The sequence below is a fragment of the Caretta caretta genome, chromosome 10 (assembly GCF_965140235.1).
Source record: "Caretta caretta isolate rCarCar2 chromosome 10, rCarCar1.hap1, whole genome shotgun sequence".
NCBI lineage: Eukaryota > Metazoa > Chordata > Testudines > Cheloniidae > Caretta > Caretta caretta.
In genome coordinates, this window is record NC_134215.1 from 11,886,259 (window position 1) to 11,903,322 (window position 17,064).

Sequence of the window (17,064 nt, forward strand, 5' to 3'; positions counted from 1 at the left end):
TTATAACAGAAATGCTAATAGCCTCTTAACTAAGACAGCACAATGGAGAAACTTTCTGGCAATTTTCTACAAAATTCCAGTTGAGTGGATGAAGAAATTCTTGGCATAATGTTTACCAATGGTAGTCTGAAAGCTCACTGACTAAAGCAGAGTAGCTTGGATGGGCATCCTATTCAGTTTAATTTTTCACTTCATTTGAGCAGTCGTGGATTTTTTTTATCATTATTAAATTGCTCCTTTTCAAATTTTCTGTATTTCAAAGAAAATCTGAGTGCTTTGGTTAAGTGTAATTTTGTCTCTTGACTTCCTTACTCCAGCTCTAAGCCTTGCTGGGCTAATTTGTACCTTAGGGCAAAAACCTTGTTTCTAAATTGGTATCAAATGCTCCTGACTGTTTGGTTATTGCTTCCCAGATACTGAAAAGGAGGATTTTGCTTTGAGGTTTATTGCAGAAGGAGATTTGATCTCTGAGAGGGAAAAGCAGTATCCAGATTTCAGCTCCTTGCATTTTGCTCAAGAGAGTCAGACAGGAGTTGAATGACTGGAATTCAAATACCGAAGCTGCTTTGTGTTTTTTCATTTGCCCTTCTGTCCATTTTTATAGTCATTTAGAGGACGAGTAAATACCTAACAACCTTGCACCCCAAAATCAGGTCACTAAGTCTGTGTGTATAGTTGTGCAATTCAATCAAACTTGCATTGTGGAAGCTCAGGTCTGAGTTCTCCATTATACTGTGAAAAATCCTTGTCCATGAGTTTGCACTGGGTACATGTTACACAATGTGAGGAAAGGCCTGTTCCATATGCATGCCTGGGAAATATTGGGGATAAAGTGGAGAAAAACGCTAGATGCTTTAACTTCTTTGAAGTAGCGATGGGTGCTGGGAAAATATGGATATGAGGTTGGTTGCTAGTTTTACAAGGCAGGTCCTTTAAAAATGATCTGGTTAATTCTCTAATAATCACTGGTATGAACTGTTATAGTTACTGGGTGGTGGTATGTTCAGTGAGGCTAATGAAAAGGCTTGAGGCAAACAAATGCAGGAGCGTTCAGTGTGTACTGGGATGCTGACAAGTACTTGCCATCTTTTCATTCACCACTATTTCCATAAACCTCTGAAGAGAGAGGACCATTTTATATCAGTGAAGGTCCATTGTTAGTAGAGTGAAATGTAGACTCTGACCTGCCCTGTTCAGTACCAAAGCTGGGCTGGTTTAGTTTCACTGCATGTGCGTATGTTTAAAAAGCAAAGTGGGAAAAGTGTGCGGAGTTTGGCTTTGATGACCTAGAAGGCACCTTATGTGACCTGGCTGGGATTTTGATGTGAATAGTTTTTTGGAATCTGTAATAAAGGTGTGACATAGATGATTACTTGCAAGAGACTGGTTTTACTTCCTGGACCCCATCATATGGTTTAGTTTCTAGAAAGCTAATACCCCTGTTGCATGGCAGAAGGTAATCTCTATTAACTTCATTGTCAATCTGCACACTCCTTCTTTTAAATCAAATGCTAGTAAAACACGTCAACCAAAAATAACCACAAACCCCAAAGCTGCCAATTAATAAAATGAGGTTGGAGGTTAGATTGTTGACCTGAACCTTGTGACAGAGGAGGATGATTTGGCCTCTGATTGGAAATCTGTTGGCAGTTGCTCTCTCTGAACATCATTGATTTTCTGACCACTTTCCATTAAAAGACCTTGTTTTGCAGTTGCTTATAAGTTTTGCCAAACTTTAACTGATATCTTCCATGCTGGGAGTCTGCCTACAGCTGAATTTTTTTTAAGTTTCAGCAAAAATATTTCAGGCATTTCTCAGAATGAAATTAGGGAACTTTTGTTCATGTTAAAAATTCTTAAAACTGATTCACTGAGAAGTTTTAGTAATTTGGCGCAGCAACTCAGAATTTGGCAGCAGTGGTCACCCTGCTGTCAGGGATTTACCTGTTGCCATTCTTGTGAAAATCTGCCCACATTTGGATGAGTTGTAAGCCTCTGAGTGTTGTAGTTCACACATGGTGCACTGACTTGTTAGCATTTGGCAGCTAAATTCTCTGAGGATTCTGCCTGCACTGAGAATACTTCATCCACTTACAGCTCTGTGTTGACCAGCCTGAGCGTGCACCTTCCTCACAGAGCATGCTCCATCCCAGGGCTGAGCAGAATTTTCCCTATAATTGCTCCTCTTAATTGTTGGGGCTGCTCTAGTACTGGGCACCAGGACTGAGAGCCAGGAGATGGTCTAGTCTCCTAGTCTTTTAATGCTCCCTCTGCTGGTGCCAAGGCAGCACAGAAAGAGATGCAGCTTGTCTGAAATAGAGAAGGGTGATGAGCTGGTGAGGAGATTGAGACAGGAGCTGTGTTGAAGATCTAAAGGTCACAAAGTTTTTGTGCTTGGACAGGAGTACTTGGATGAAATTCTGTGTCCCGAGTTATCCAAGAGGTTAGCTGATAGGATCTAATGGTCCCTTCTTGCCTTAAAATCTATGAATGAATGAACTTTGCTAATACAAATGCAATATGGCCAACATGATATTTCTGATTTTCAGTTAGCTTTCTATAAAAAAACAGTATATTACAGAACACACACACACACACACACACCCTGCCTCTCCTAACATTAAAAAGAACATTAAGATTACAAAGGCAGGCATTCAAAAATTAGAAAATTCCAGAATGAAGGTTGCCTTTACAAATGTGATTCATCTTCCCTGTGTGTATGTGTTATGATAATCTATAATTACTTGATCACATACTATATTTTCCACATCATTTTTTTGCATGTAACATACCAAATAATTTGCACTCTAATTGGTCCATCTTTTTAATTGTTTAAATTTGAATGTCTTAGCTTCCATACAAAGATCCATAATGATCAATAGTCTCACTTTGCACCTGGTTTCTCGAAACTGTCTTTCCCAGGTGACATTTTTGCAGGGTATGAATTCATGAAATGTTTGAATAGACAAGTTTAGATTACAGTGGTGATTTATCCTGGATATATAGCCACCAGTGTAACTATGCCAGTGGAAACATCTACTGCAGGCAGGCAAATCTGCTATTAGGGGGATTTGCATGGACGCAACTTATCCCAGTATCAGGCAGGGGTACAAATAGTGGCTTACAGCATTTTTGCCTGTCTACAGTGTAGGGGTTTACACTGGAGGCCTGTCACTGATGGCTGAAATCCCTAGAGTAGACACAGCCTTAATCTGTAGGTTTACAGGCTCATCTTTCTTGGTTCCCCTCCCTTCCCCTCTTACGCTGCCACTGGAATGAATTTAGATCTTCAGTGTCTCTGAACCTGCCACATATGTGCATCTGGAAGATTTCTGTCTCTCTTGATTTCTCTGCACTGCTCCTTGCTCCCACTAAATCTTGGAAGTGATGCTATTCCCCATCCCTCCTGGGTTCTCTGCCTCATTCCCTTCCAAGCTGGGAGATTCAGATGGCTTAATTTGTTCAATTTTTGCCAGAGATACAGTTTACTTCTGGCACCATGTAATATGTGTGACACGTAGGAGTTCTGGTAAGAGACTGTTTATCTCCTGGCCTTAGTTACAAGACATGAGCCAGGGTTTCAAAAGATTATATCCCTGTCAAATGGCAGGGGTTCATGTCTACTCAGTCTAGTGAGTACTGTTATGGAATCACCACTAAGTGATAGAGGAGGTAGTGGAAAGGAGAGGATAATTGGTTTGTATGAAGGCAAATTCCCCTTGTCAATTATAATTCCCCTGTCATATCTTTTTTCTGTTTATTCCCACCCCAGCCCAGGACTTTCTAGGTAGACAGTGGGGAAAGAGAATCAGCATTTCTTGTGAATTGGATCAAGAGTCCCAGAGGCTGAAGCCTGGTTTCTGCAGATTGGAAATTAGAGAACTGAATAGCAAATGACTCATCAAGCTAGAGGAAAAGTAGTCTTTGCTATTAAATCTGTTTTCCTTCAGATTATGGGAGCAAGTGAAGTTGGCTCTCCACCATTTACTCACATCTGTTACCCTGTGACTCTTCAGCATGCAGCACTGGAAATAGGTGCAAAGCCTTTAACTCCAAAAACAAATGCTTACTAGACGTGTTAAAAATTGTCTCTCTTCTCTTCAAGCTCAGGTATGTGAACTAGCCTGACGTGTTCCATCCAGCAGAGGGCAGTGCTGCTCAGTGTATCAAAACCTCTGTGTGCAGGCTCAAAGATTCATTTTCTGTCTCTTTTTTTAGTCAGGAATTGAAATTCCTTTACTTGCTTGAGTTTTAAAAAGTAAACCAAGTAGAATCTGCAGTCTTTGGCTATCTTGAACGTTTAGTCGGTTTGGCAACACTGTCAAGTAAATTCTAGGTCTTGAGACTGTTTCTGGTATAAAGTCAGTGTACACCATCTACTTCCACTGTGGTATAAGACGACTCTCTTTATAGTATGCACTTTCCTATAGCATACGTGCTCATTGGCCATCTAAATGGAAGGACCTGTTCTGTGGCATTTGGTATGGGCAGAGATAATTGCAATGCACTTTTTGGCAAACGCTCTTCTCAAGCGGGGAAACGTAACTAGCTTAGGATAGGAAATGTGGTCTCTTAGACCCTTAAGGCTTGATATGGTGTGATGGAGCTGATGCCCTCTTCATTGGAAGGGGGCGGATTAGAGAACAGCAGGGACTTGATGTCTGAATAAATACAACTGGCTGTGTGTGCTTGACAATATACAAACCTGTGATAGTTCAGCTGTTGTAATGGACTGTGGCAGCCTCAGCCTATAGCAACAATCTTGTCTGCCTTTCTGTCATTATTTTTATATGGTCATGCCTGGGACTTAATTGTTCAGCCACTGGCATGTCTCTGTTCGTTAACTCTTTCCATTATTGTTTTGTTTAGGACCCCTGATGATCTCTCAAGGCAGATTGTTGCCCTGCAACAGAGGGAGCTTGTGCTGAAAGAGCAGAACTCTACCATCACAAACAGGTAGGTGCTGCCAACAAAGAATGTTGTGTTGCAGGAATTTGTTACTTTTAATACAAGTAAAGAGAAAATAAAAGGCTGCAGTCCCAGATACTTTTTGTACTTGCTGCTCTTCATTTTGTCCTACTGCCTCCCAGAAATCTTCTGTATCGTTATTATCTTTACTATGCTGGTGGTGAAGGTTACATTTGTGACTGTGACTTAAAGAAACACCATAGATTTTTTGGAAAGGTCTTGGGGATTGGAGATGTAGAAATGTGTGGAGCACTTTTATCCATGCTTACTTCCGAGGCTGAAATGATTTCAGGGTGCAAATGGAATGTGAGCTGGTTTCCCAACCCTTTTCACTTTTAAAAGTGATATTACAGCTAAACAGACTAGTCCCCTGAATGTAGAGGAAGATTAAAAATCCTTGGGTCCGTGTGACTTTGATTAGGCTAGTAGAAAAGAGCACTTCAAAGACTTGGAAATTTGACTTGACAGGTGATGGGAGAAGACTTTGAATTTCTGGCTTCAGCTAGTGGCATTCTGATAGTAGGCTACTCTTAGACATTCAGAGGAGCCTGGGTTACTGCACCTTCGGCCCTCTTGCTGAATTTGGGGTTGGGAGTGTTTTTTGCAAGCTAATTTGTTGCCATGATATAGCTGGTATAAAATTATCCAGACTCTGCCACCATAACTGGACTCTATAGTCACTGTGGTATTTTACACTGGTGTGGGAACGAGGGAGATATAATCAGTGCATCTGCTGCATTTTGCAACAAGTTGTCTTGTGCGCTAATCACTGTTAGACCTCTGATTTAAGTTTGGTTTAGTCCAGGTTCTAAGTGACAATGTTCAGAGTTTGAACTGTAGAGCTCCCAGAAGATCCAACACTGCTTCTTGCACCTGAATATGTAGAACTGGTTTGAGGGGAACATGTCAATTCTGCTTTTTTTGGTTACCGAGTCTGGTCAAACCAGGTTGGCCTGAGGACCAATATCCTGGGATTTCTGCAGGAAATACTTTAAGATCTGGTTCCTTGAAGTAACTCTCAGTTTGACTCCCTATCTGGATAGATCATCTACATCAAAAGGTATGAATTGTATATTTTGCTTCAGACGCCCAGAAAAAGGAGAGGTTATGTTTTTTGTTTTGTATAACCTTTCCTGGAGATATGGCGTGAAGGGAAGGAGTTTGCTTTAACTTTGGAATTGCAGAAGTTGTCATCTTGATCCTGGCATCCCACGCAGACTTAACCTATGAGAAATATACCTCATTCAGTAGTGGGCCTGCGATGACTTCTTATAATTGATTGAACTCTTCTGTTGGGATTATGATTTATTTTGTAAGGAGCCACAATCATGGACCAGGACCTGATTGATCTAGACACTGTACAAACACAGAATAAAAATATGGTCCATTTCCCAAAGAGCTTACAAACTAAGTAATGACTGAGTCCTTTGTTCTTGGACCCTCTCCAGAGACCTGCTGACTATACCGTTACTGCTACAGCCAAGATTAGAAAAGTATATTTTGATGCAGTACAACCTTTAAAGTTACTATACTTCGGTGTTTCATAAGGGAACTGAGTTTGTTTGCCACGCTGTATCTGTTTACTTCGCAGGCTGAGATGATTACAGGTGGCAATATTATTAACCATGGCTGCTCATTGCGAGAAGGAAATGTGATTCTGCTGTAGAGTGTGCTCTCGCCCTCAACCCATGTGCACTCTCTCTCCTGTTTCCCAAGCCACGGCATTTCCTTGAATCTACGTGTCTGTCCTTGTTAGAAGCAATACCACAACAAGTATCTAAAAGGTTTTTTGGGTTTGTGGCTTTCTGCGTTGCCAAGGTGTTGGCTGACATGTCCAAGCAACAGCAATGTACAACATTTCCACTTTCAGCATAAACATGTTGAAAACACAGCGGTCAAATATTCTGTAGTTCAGCAGTGGTTAAACATCCTCTGTTAATCTCAGGCCACTTTCACTAACATGCCTCCTGAAGTGTCTGGTAGATTCTGGTTCAGGGGATGATCATTGTCTGTGCCCTCCCTTACTAATGACATGCAGGATTCAAGCAGGGCAATAAAAGCTTAGTATAAATACTCTTTAAGTGCTACTGAAACTGTTTAGCCAGTTGTTAAAATTGTTAGCCCAGGGTAAAATCCCCTGGATGCAGCCAGATAAATTGGTTCATGGTTTGTTGTCAAGAGGCTTAAAGGGGAAAACCAGTTTGATATCTTTTAAAAAACAAAAACAAATGACCAAAATAAAAAATAAAAGTGGTGGTGGTAATGTTTAACAGTTATTGATTTTGGAGGCTGCTGCTCACCGCCTGCCAGAAAAAATGATTTTGTTAATGAATTTATTAATTGCCAGGAGGAATCTTTTTGTTGAGAAAACAGCCCGTTGGAAGTGCCTGTTCATGCTGGTCACAACTGGATCAATTTAACTTAAAAACAAAAACATGATCAAAATTACTTTTTGATTTTCAAAGGCGCCTTCAAATGAAACAGGCAGTAAAAACTGGCTCATATTAAAACTTTTAAAATCTTCTAAGACGCAATCCTGTGAGTTCAGTTTCTAAAACTGACAAGTTCTCCTTTCTTCTGTCTAATATTTTATTCTGTCTTAAAGTATAGGCAATCAGGTACATTCTAAAATCTTCCATTACAGATTATTTGAAAGTTCCCAGGAGAGAATCTTGAGTCTCTGACAGTAAAGTGCTTTTAAAGAAAGTAAATATGATTTTTCTTTTTTCCTTGAACCATATCCAGCATCAGCTGATTTATCTATTCTTTTATTTGTTTCCTGTAGTGTCCAAAATGAGCCTATGTAATACAATGGCCTAGTGTGTGTGATCATGACTCCCTCTAGTGGTTGGTCCCAACAATTATACAGCCTTCTACTATCTCACTACTAAAGTAAAAAGAAAAGGAGTACTTGTGGCATCTTGGAGACTAAAAATTTATTAGAGCATAAGCTTTCGTGAGCTACAGCTCACTTCATTGGATGCATACTACTACTAAAGTAATTCTCCTTTTAGGTTTAGTGGTAGGGTCTTGGGCTTTTGGTACTGAAGGTCATAGGGTTGAGCCTGCTGACAGATGTGTTACCTGCATATGTATGGGCCTATGCACTGCAAAAACATAAAGGAAGGCAGGGTCCCTGCTCCAAAGAGCTTTGATGAGTTTTCTCAATAGTTGCTAAGAGAATGATTTTAGAATCTCTACTACCTGGATACTTAGAATCATAGAATATCAGGGTTGGAAGGGAGCTCAGGAGGTCATCTAGTCCAACCCCCTGCTCAAAAGCAGGACCCATCCCCAATTAAATCATCCCAGCCAGGGCTTTGTCAAGCCTGACCTTAAAAACTTCTAAGGAAGGAGATTCCACCACCTCCCTAGGCAATGCATTCCAGTGTTTCACCACCCTCCTAGTGAAAAAGTTTTTCCTAATATCCAACCTAAACCTCCCCCACTGCAACTTGAGACCATTACTCCTTGTCCTGTCCTCTTCCACCACTGAGAATAGTCTAGAACCATCCTCTCTGGAGCCACCTCTCAGGTAGTTGAAAGCAGCTATCAAATCCCCCCTCATTCTTCTCTTCTGCAGACTAAACAATCCCAGTTCCCTCAGCCTCTCCTCATAAGTCATGTGTTCCAGACCCCTAATCATTTTTGTTGCCCTTCGCTGGACTCTCTCCAATTTTTCCACATCCTTCTTGTAGTGTGGGGCCCAAAACTGGACACAGTACTCCAGATGAGGCCTCACCAATGTCGAATAGAAGGGGACGATCACGTCCCTCGATCTGCTGGTTATGCCCCTACTTATACATCCCAAAATGCCATTGGCCTTCTTGGCAACAAGGGCACACTGCTGACTCATATCCAGCTTCTCGTCCACTGTCACCCCTAGGTCCTTTTCCGCAGAACTGCTGCCTAGCCATTCGGTCCCTAGTCTGTAGCTGTGCATTGGGTTCTTCCGTCCTAAGTGCAGGACCCTGCACTTATCCTTATTGAACCTCATCAGATTTCTTTTGGCCCAATCCTCCAATTTGTCTAGGTCCCTCTGTATCCTATCCCTGCCCTCCAGCGTATCTACCACTCCTCCCAGTTTAGTATCATCCGCAAATTTGCTGAGAGTGCAATCCACACCATCCTCCAGATCATTTATGAAGATATTGAACAAAACCGGCCCCAGGACCGACCCCTGGGGCACTCCACTTGACATCGGCTGCCAACTAGACATGGAGCCATTGATCACTACCCGTTGAGCCCGACAATCTAGCCAGCTTTCTACCCACCTTATAGTGCATTCATCCAGCCCGTACTTCTTTAACTTGCTGACAAGAATACTGTGGGAGACAGTGTCAAAAGCTTTGCTAAAGTCAAGATACAATACATCCACTGCTTTCCCTTCATCCACAGAACCAGTAATCTCATTATAGAAGGCGATTAGATTAGTCAGGCATGACCTTCCCTTGGTGAATCCATGCTGACTGTTCCTGATCACTTTCCTCTCTTGTAAGTGCTTCAGGATTGATTCTTTGAGGACCTGCTCCATGATTTTTCCGGGGACTGAGGTGAGGCTGACTGGCCTGTAGTTCCCAGGATCCTCCTTCTTCCCTTTTTTAAAGATTGGCACTACATTAGCCTTTTTCCAGTCATCCGGGACTTCCCCGGTTCGCCACGAGTTTTCAAAGATGATGGCTTACTTAGGAAAATCATGACCAGGAGTCAGCATTTTAATCTCTTTTTGGGTAGTGGAGCAGGAAGTCACTTATAAGCCCAATTTCCATATTGTTATGGTGAGAGACCTGATGGCTGACAGAAGAGGGTTAAGTGTAAGGTGAGGTTAGTGATGATATTACCTGCTCGTGGACTTATTCCTCATTAGTGTGTCTCTTTTGCTCTTTAGTATCAGTGGTGTAAGAAAGGGCTTTAATAATTAACTGATCAGCAACATCCCACTTCCAGGATGGCAGCACTCTCCAAACGATTTTTACTGCATATTCATTAGGTCTGGATATGTTTGGTGAAGGTGCTGTTAGTGGTGGTTGAGTTTTATGGAATGGCTTGTGTGAGCTTTTACAATACTGGTATCATTTTCCTGATCCTCATAGTGTAATTTTTACTGGTATTTTATTTTGATTGGGGGAACCTCCTCCCACCTTTCCTGTATTCTGATTATTGTAGACATTTTTTCAATCTGTTATTCATCCTGCAGTCTAACAAACAGCCCCCAGTTTCCTTAATGGAGAAGATTTGATTGCTAATGTAGTTGAGTATGAGCAGGACTGGGCTTCAGAAAACAAACCAGGCATGGAAATGATGGAACGGGGGTAATTTGCGACACACAATCACATCTTTCCTGCAGAACTGGAGAGCAGATTTAGCTCTCTATGGAGCCTGTTTTTGTTCAGTTTGTCCTGGGAGATCTAGAAAGAGGCGTCTGGAGAGGAGGGGAGAAGACATGGGTAAAATGTGTACACAACAGCATATTGCATCTGTGAGGAATGAATAGACAAAACCAATTTCACTTAACACTTCCCTTGAATTTCTATCCCTTTAGTTGTATAGTGCTCCTGTGGTGCTAGTGTTTCCATTATTAAAAAAATAATAAAAGGCCATTGTACCATAAAAGGTTACATTATCGTAACATTACAGCTCTGGCTTAGCGTTGATTTTTCTGGCTGTTGGGAGTGTAGGCACAGCCAGTGCTTAGTGTTACTTGTATGTCAGTATTTCAGGGAACTGTAGAGAATAGGTGATGATGCAAATCATATATATGACACTACCTAAGCAAATTGGGGCACTTGAGACACAACCATAGGCCAGAATTTCCTGATCTGTAAATTTAAGTCAATTTCTTTTGACTGTGGGTTGGTTTTTTGCTTGTGTCTGAATTGTATGGAGTCTCTCGGAGGTTGCTAACATTTGCTAGGTAGGAGAGGAAAATTCCTCCTATAGTGCTGGTGAGGAGGAGGAGAGGGTCGCTGCCACTCTTCCACTGGGCACATTAACTGCAGCAAAAAAACTACTTCAGCACTGCTGATTAATGTAGCAGAAAGTGCCATTAATAGCGCATGATGGAATCTCACCGCTGTTTTGGAGCGTGTTGCTGTGAGTTGTGTAAATAGAGTAAATTATACTTTAGGCGGCAGCAGCAGGAGGTATTGTGGAGCCTGGGTAACTGTAGAATAAAGATAACAATCCAAAGGCTTAGAGGAACAGAGGATAATGAAGACTGCTTTGGGATCACTTGGATAGCTTGATGAGATGTAGCCTATGAGAAATTGGCCTTACTTAGGAGGAGCACTGTGTAGATAATGAAAGAAACAAGTTTAATTACTAGGCCCATTTAGCTACTGTGATTAGCTCCTTCTCTTTTCTTTCGCTCCTTCCGAGTACAAAATTAATGTTCTAGAAACATGTCAGTCATGGCTGGCTTCCGCCGTAAGCATGTGCTGTGATGAGTTCCCACGCATGTCATCTCCAGGAGATGGAGAGAGAAAGATCTTAGACTTAATACTTCCTGCTGCTTGTACCTTACTCTTCTTAGTGAGTTCAGCCAACCATTAAACTTTTTCCACTCTGCTTGTTCCCAACCATATTTTTATAAACTCAATTGGTTGCTCACATGCTATGGTGATGAGTGTCAGAGAAATGCTAATAAATCTCCTCTTCATATGTTGCGCAGCAATCTTGTGTGTTTATAAACAAGTGTCAGGGCATGTGTTGCTGCAACCTTGACACAAAGAAAGTGCTAGAAAAGAAGGTAGCCCAAGTAGCTAAGGAGATGAGTTGCTTTGGAGAAAAGCTCAGTACTTGAAAGGTCTGAGCATAAAGATTTGCAGACTCACTGTCCTCTTTGAATAGACCTGGTCATTGGCAGGTCTTAAGCCACAGACTTCAAATATTTTGCTGCAGGTTTGCCTTGGTCTCCTCTTTTCCTGGAACTGAAGGTTTCAGGTAGACATGCTGGTAGTGAGTTTAGAGAAGCCTTCCATTACGAGGTCTATCCTTCTATTGTTTGGATCTTTTAAATAGGAGTTTTACCTACTGTCCTCCTGATGTCAGACCTACTTCTTGGGAAATTATTTCTGCATATTTTTACTACAAGAGACTCATGAAGTGCTTTGTGGTCTGAGAACGGTTTACTGGGAAAGAGGTATGTGAACACTGACAAATGCATCAAATGTTCTTCTTTGAGTAGAAGCAGTTGTGTATTCCATGTAGGTGTGCGCACACCCAGCTCACCGGAGCAGGACAACTTTGCCTAGCAGTACCTGGAAGGGCAGTGCTCATGGCCTGCAGCCCTAGCCCTTCCCCTGGCCATATAAGGGCGGCACCAATTCGACCCCTTCAGTTCCTTCTCATTGCGCATGGACAGAGTCGGTGTGGTGTCTTCACCTCACACTTTTGGTCTCAATTTTCCTTGTTCGTAGTAGTAGAAGTAGTATCTTAGGTTTAGTTCAGTGTTAGTTTGCTGCTCTATGTCATACCCTCACCAGGGTTCAAGCATTGTCCATCATATAAGGGTGCTGTGCCCAACAGTAACCCTCACATGAGATACTTGCTGTGTCTTGGCAAGGGATACATTAAAGAGTAGTGCCCCATCTGCATGTCATTCAGAAAGAAGACTCAGGTGGCAAGAGACTTGGGAATAAAGCAGCACCTTCTAGAGCAGGCTAGAGGCCTGTTTTAGCACTGAGGCCCTCTTGTGATCAACAGTCGCCTTCAGATCTGGCAAGTGAACCCACTCCATACTCAGGTTCTGATGTTTCCCTGAAGATGAAGAGGGGTCATTCCTCCTCCTGATGCGGTGAGAAAAAGGTCCCATAAAACAAGTTGGTACATTCCAGGGCTCAGGGAGACTCCTCCTCATCTTCTCAGAGAAGTGTTGTCCGGCACTGTACTCCCTCCAGCACATGGGATGGAGCAGGCCTGTCCAATTAGTCCCTGGTACTGTGACGAGACCAGCAAGAGCCCATACTGTTGATTCCAGTTCTGGCCATGGGGCATCTGTTGAGTCCAGTACTGATGACATCGGCACCAGCACTAACCGTCTCCATGCTGGCAGCATACCAGGCGGCCTCAGGCCTGCTTTGCCTCTCAGTCCCAAACTCTTCACTGGTCCAGAAGTTCTCTGGTGCCATGGCTTTTACCGGGATAGATGCCAGGGGAACAGACTCTCCAGGCCTGGTGTTTAATCCTTACTGGGCTGAGAAAACAGGCCAGTAGCCCAAGAAACTGAGCCACCGACTGCAGAAACCTAATGTTATGGTTGGATTCAGTTCAATAACAAGAGGTGACAAATAGTTAGGCTTACTCAACTTTATGAATTCTAGTTTATTAGTCAAAGATTAGAACAGCATGGCACAGAAAGGAAGATCAATATGTTACCACTTCTCGGGAGATGATAGTACAGCTGGCCAACTGACTCAGAATCTGAGCTGCACTCTACCTCTGTATATGCTAGGGTTGAGGGTTTTCACCATTTCTGAGCATTACTTCTTATTATCTTCGACATGTTTTTCAAGATTCTTTACTAGGCTTGCATAGACCTTCAGTAAACATGACAAAGTTTGTAACCAGTTGATTATCTTGTTTTGACTGTTCCAGAAGTCAGCAAAACCTTAGAGACCTACTTCACAAGTTATAGCGTGGTGCAGGTCAACAAACGTCAACCAAATTTTGTCTTGTCCTTGTTCTGTGTCTGTACCTAAAACTGAAATTACAGTACTTCACATCTTTCCTTCATTAAACAGCTTAACCTAAGTAAAAAGCATTTGGTGAAAAGCTGAACATGAATAAAATTAGTAGTTACACAAAAACATATGTGCTATATATAATATTGGCTAACACTGTAAACCTTCCAGAATTTCTCTTATCTGGTGTCATACGTATTTGCAGACTACCGAAAGACTAGTGGGTTAAGTGCATTTCTCAACTCTGGTTGTATTCTCATGCTACATACAGAGCACTCATCATCCAGAGGTTACAGCACCTAACTGTAGTACAGTTTTAGAGTTTTATATAATTCAGCATTCTAAATCTTATTCACCATTGGCTACTTTTGTATACTGATTACATAACTTAATTCCATTGTTTGATTAACACATTTTGCTTGTCAGCTGAATGCATCTATTTTCTATTAGTTAGCAAAAAGCAGTTTACATTCATGGTTAATAATTCTGTTTGTGAGAGCTGTTTTCCTAATATATTCTGTTTACAAGAGCCAGCTCCACAAACCTTGATAAAGTCCATTCCTTATCTGGAAACTATCCCTTACAGCATTTAGCAATGTATATAGCTAAATCTTCACAAGCTGTGTATTTTCCATTTTGCCTTTGGCCTGGTTGCAAACACCATGGTCCCTTGGATTAGTTCAGTCAAGACTAGTGTGTCTGTCTGAAAGTGTTCAGATGTGAGACTCCTGCGATATATGTCCAGAATTTTTTAAGCATGGCTAGAGCCTTGGGTCTGTGTCTCACTCCTTTTCCAGGTGAAGGCCAGACTCTTCACAGGATGGATTTTTCTTCTTGGCTCATGCTTCCCATTGTGTTGGTTCTTCCATCTCTTTTCCTGGAAGTTCCCAGCAACGCCAGGAACAGAAATGCTGCCAGGGTCGTTGTGACAGCCCATTAAACTCATATGGCTTTATTTGGAACCTCCTTAAGACTGCTCTTTAGAGCGTCCTTTGAAAAGGAAGGAACATTAGAAGGAAGAATTGCTATATTATTTAGCCCATAGGCATCCTAAATCTGGAGTTGAGAAGTCATCAGATTCTTCAAGTTCATCTGAGCTTGTCTACTTAAGATAGATCTTTGATTCAGAAGAGGAACAGGATTCCCTTTTCAACATTTTTGTCACTTGAAGATGCCATCTTTAACTCTTCATCTTCCTTCTGGTTTCAGTGAGGACTTCCAAGAGATAGTGATGTATTTAGCTCAGCGTTTGGAGATTCTAGGTGCTGTCGTCTAACAAAAGCTTCACAAACTCTTGTCATTTTGGAGATGTGATATGGACTCTGCAACCAAGATTAAAATTTAATTCCAGCATCCTTCCCTGATGTCTTTGCTCCAGCAGCCAAGTCTATGGGTGGAAGATCTCCTAAAACAAATGTGAGGACAAAGCATCCAAGAATCTGAAATGCTGGGGAAGGTCTTTCTTCTCATCTGTTCTTTCCTGTGTGAATTGCTCGTTGGTCCAGCAGTGATGGCATGAACTACAACTTACATTTTTGGAATAAACTCTTCACTGTTGTGGATTTTCATTCTGACCCTTACAGGCATGCTGTGAAAGTGGATTCTTGGGGATCTAGGATTTGGCCAGATACACATGGTGTGCAGACTACAATACCTCTGAAGCAACAGTGTGTTGTATTGCCTCTGCTCTTATGATCAGGAAGCATTCTTAACTTGGAACCTTCAAAATGTCTGAAGAACCAAAGTAAGGTGCTAAGAAGTCTACCAGTCACCTTGAGCAGATAGAAACCAGAATCAGTTTTTACGTGGAAGAGTAGGACATCTTTGTTTCATCTTCGACTTCAGACTTCGACTCCCTCAGGGAACGGATGGCCAGGATCCCCTGGGGGACTAACTTGAAGGGGAAAGGAGTCCAGGAGAGCTGGCTGTATTTCAAGGAATCCCTGTTGAGGTTACAGGGACAAACCATCCCGATGAGTCGAAAGAATAGTAAATATGGCAGGCGACCAGCTTGGCTTAATGGTGAAATCCTAGCGGATCTTAAACATAAAAAAGAGGCTTACAAGAAGTGGAAGGTTGGACATATGACCAGGGAAGAGTATAAAAATATTGCTCGGGCATGTAGGAATGATATCAGGAGGGCCAAATCGCACCTAGAGCTGCAGCTAGCCAGAGATGTCAAGAGTAACAAGAAGGGTTTCTTCAGGTATGTTGGCAACAAGAAGAAAGCCAAGGAAAGTGTGGGCCCCTTACTGAATGAGGGAGGCAACCTAGTGACAGAGGATGTGGAAAAAGCTAATGTACTCAATGCTTTTTTTGCCTCTGTTTTCACTAACAAGGTCAGCTCCCAGACTGCTGCGCTGGGCATCGCAAAATGGGGAAGAGATGGCCAGCCCTCTGTGGAGATAGAGGTGGTTAGGGACTATTTAGAAAAGCTGGACGTGCACAAGTCCATGGGGCCGGACGAGTTGCATCCGAGAGTGCTGAAGGAATTGGCGGCTGTGATTGCAGAGCCATTGGCCATTATCTTTGAAAACTCGTGGCGAACCGGGGAAGTCCCGGATGACTGGAAAAAGGCTAATGTAGTGCCAATCTTTAAAAAAGGGAAGAAGGAGGATCCTGGGAACTACAGGCCAGTCAGCCTCACCTCAGTCCCCAGAAAAATCATGGAGCAGGTCCTCAAAGAATCAATCCTGAAGCACTTGCATGAGAGGAAAGTGATCAGGAACAGCCAGCATGGATTCACCAAGGGAAGGTCATGCCTGACTAATCTAATCGCCTTTTATGATGAGATTACTGGTTCTGTGGATGAAGGGAAAGCAGTGGATGTATTGTTTCTTGACTTTAGCAAAGCTTTTGACACGGTCTCCCACAGTATTCTTGTTAGCAAGTTAAGGAAGTATGGGCTGGAAGAATGCACTATAAGGTGGGTAGAAAGCTGGCTAGATTGTCGGGCTCAACGGGTAGTTATCAATGGCTCCATGTCTAGTTGGCAGCCGGTATCAAGTGGAGTGCCCCAGGGGTCGGTCCTGGGGCCGGTTTTGTTCAATATCTTCATAAATGATCTGGAGGATGGTGTGGATTGCACTCTCAGCAAATTTGCGGATGATACTAAACTGGGAGGAGTGGTAGATACGCTGGAGGGGAGGGATAGGATACAGAAGGACCTAGACAAATTGGAGGATTGGGCCAAAAGAAATCTGATGAGGTTCAATAAGGATAAGTGCAGGGTCCTGCACTTAGGACGGAAGAACCCAATGCACAGCTACAGACTAGGGACCGAATGGCTAGGCAGCAGTTCTGCGGAAAAGGACCTAGGGGTGACAGTGGACGAGAAGCTGGATATGAGTCAGCAGTGTGCCCTTGTTGCCAAGAAGGCCAATGGCATTTTGGGATGTATAAGTAGGGGCATAGC

The 17,064-nt window shown here is 42.5% G+C and overlaps 1 protein-coding gene across 4 annotated transcripts in view; it reads left to right on the forward strand.

Annotated features, from left to right (window-relative positions):
* MAD1L1 (mitotic arrest deficient 1 like 1) overlaps window positions 1-17,064 on the forward strand; it is a 563,294-nt gene that overhangs the window by 49,183 nt on the left and 497,047 nt on the right. For all 4 annotated transcript variants that reach the window (XM_048868281.2, XM_048868284.2, XM_048868285.2 and 1 more), the window contains exon 10: window positions 4,870-4,956. In XM_048868281.2, coding sequence (XP_048724238.1) covers window positions 4,870-4,956 — 87 coding nt within the window. The remainder of the gene's footprint in view (window positions 1-4,869; window positions 4,957-17,064) is intronic.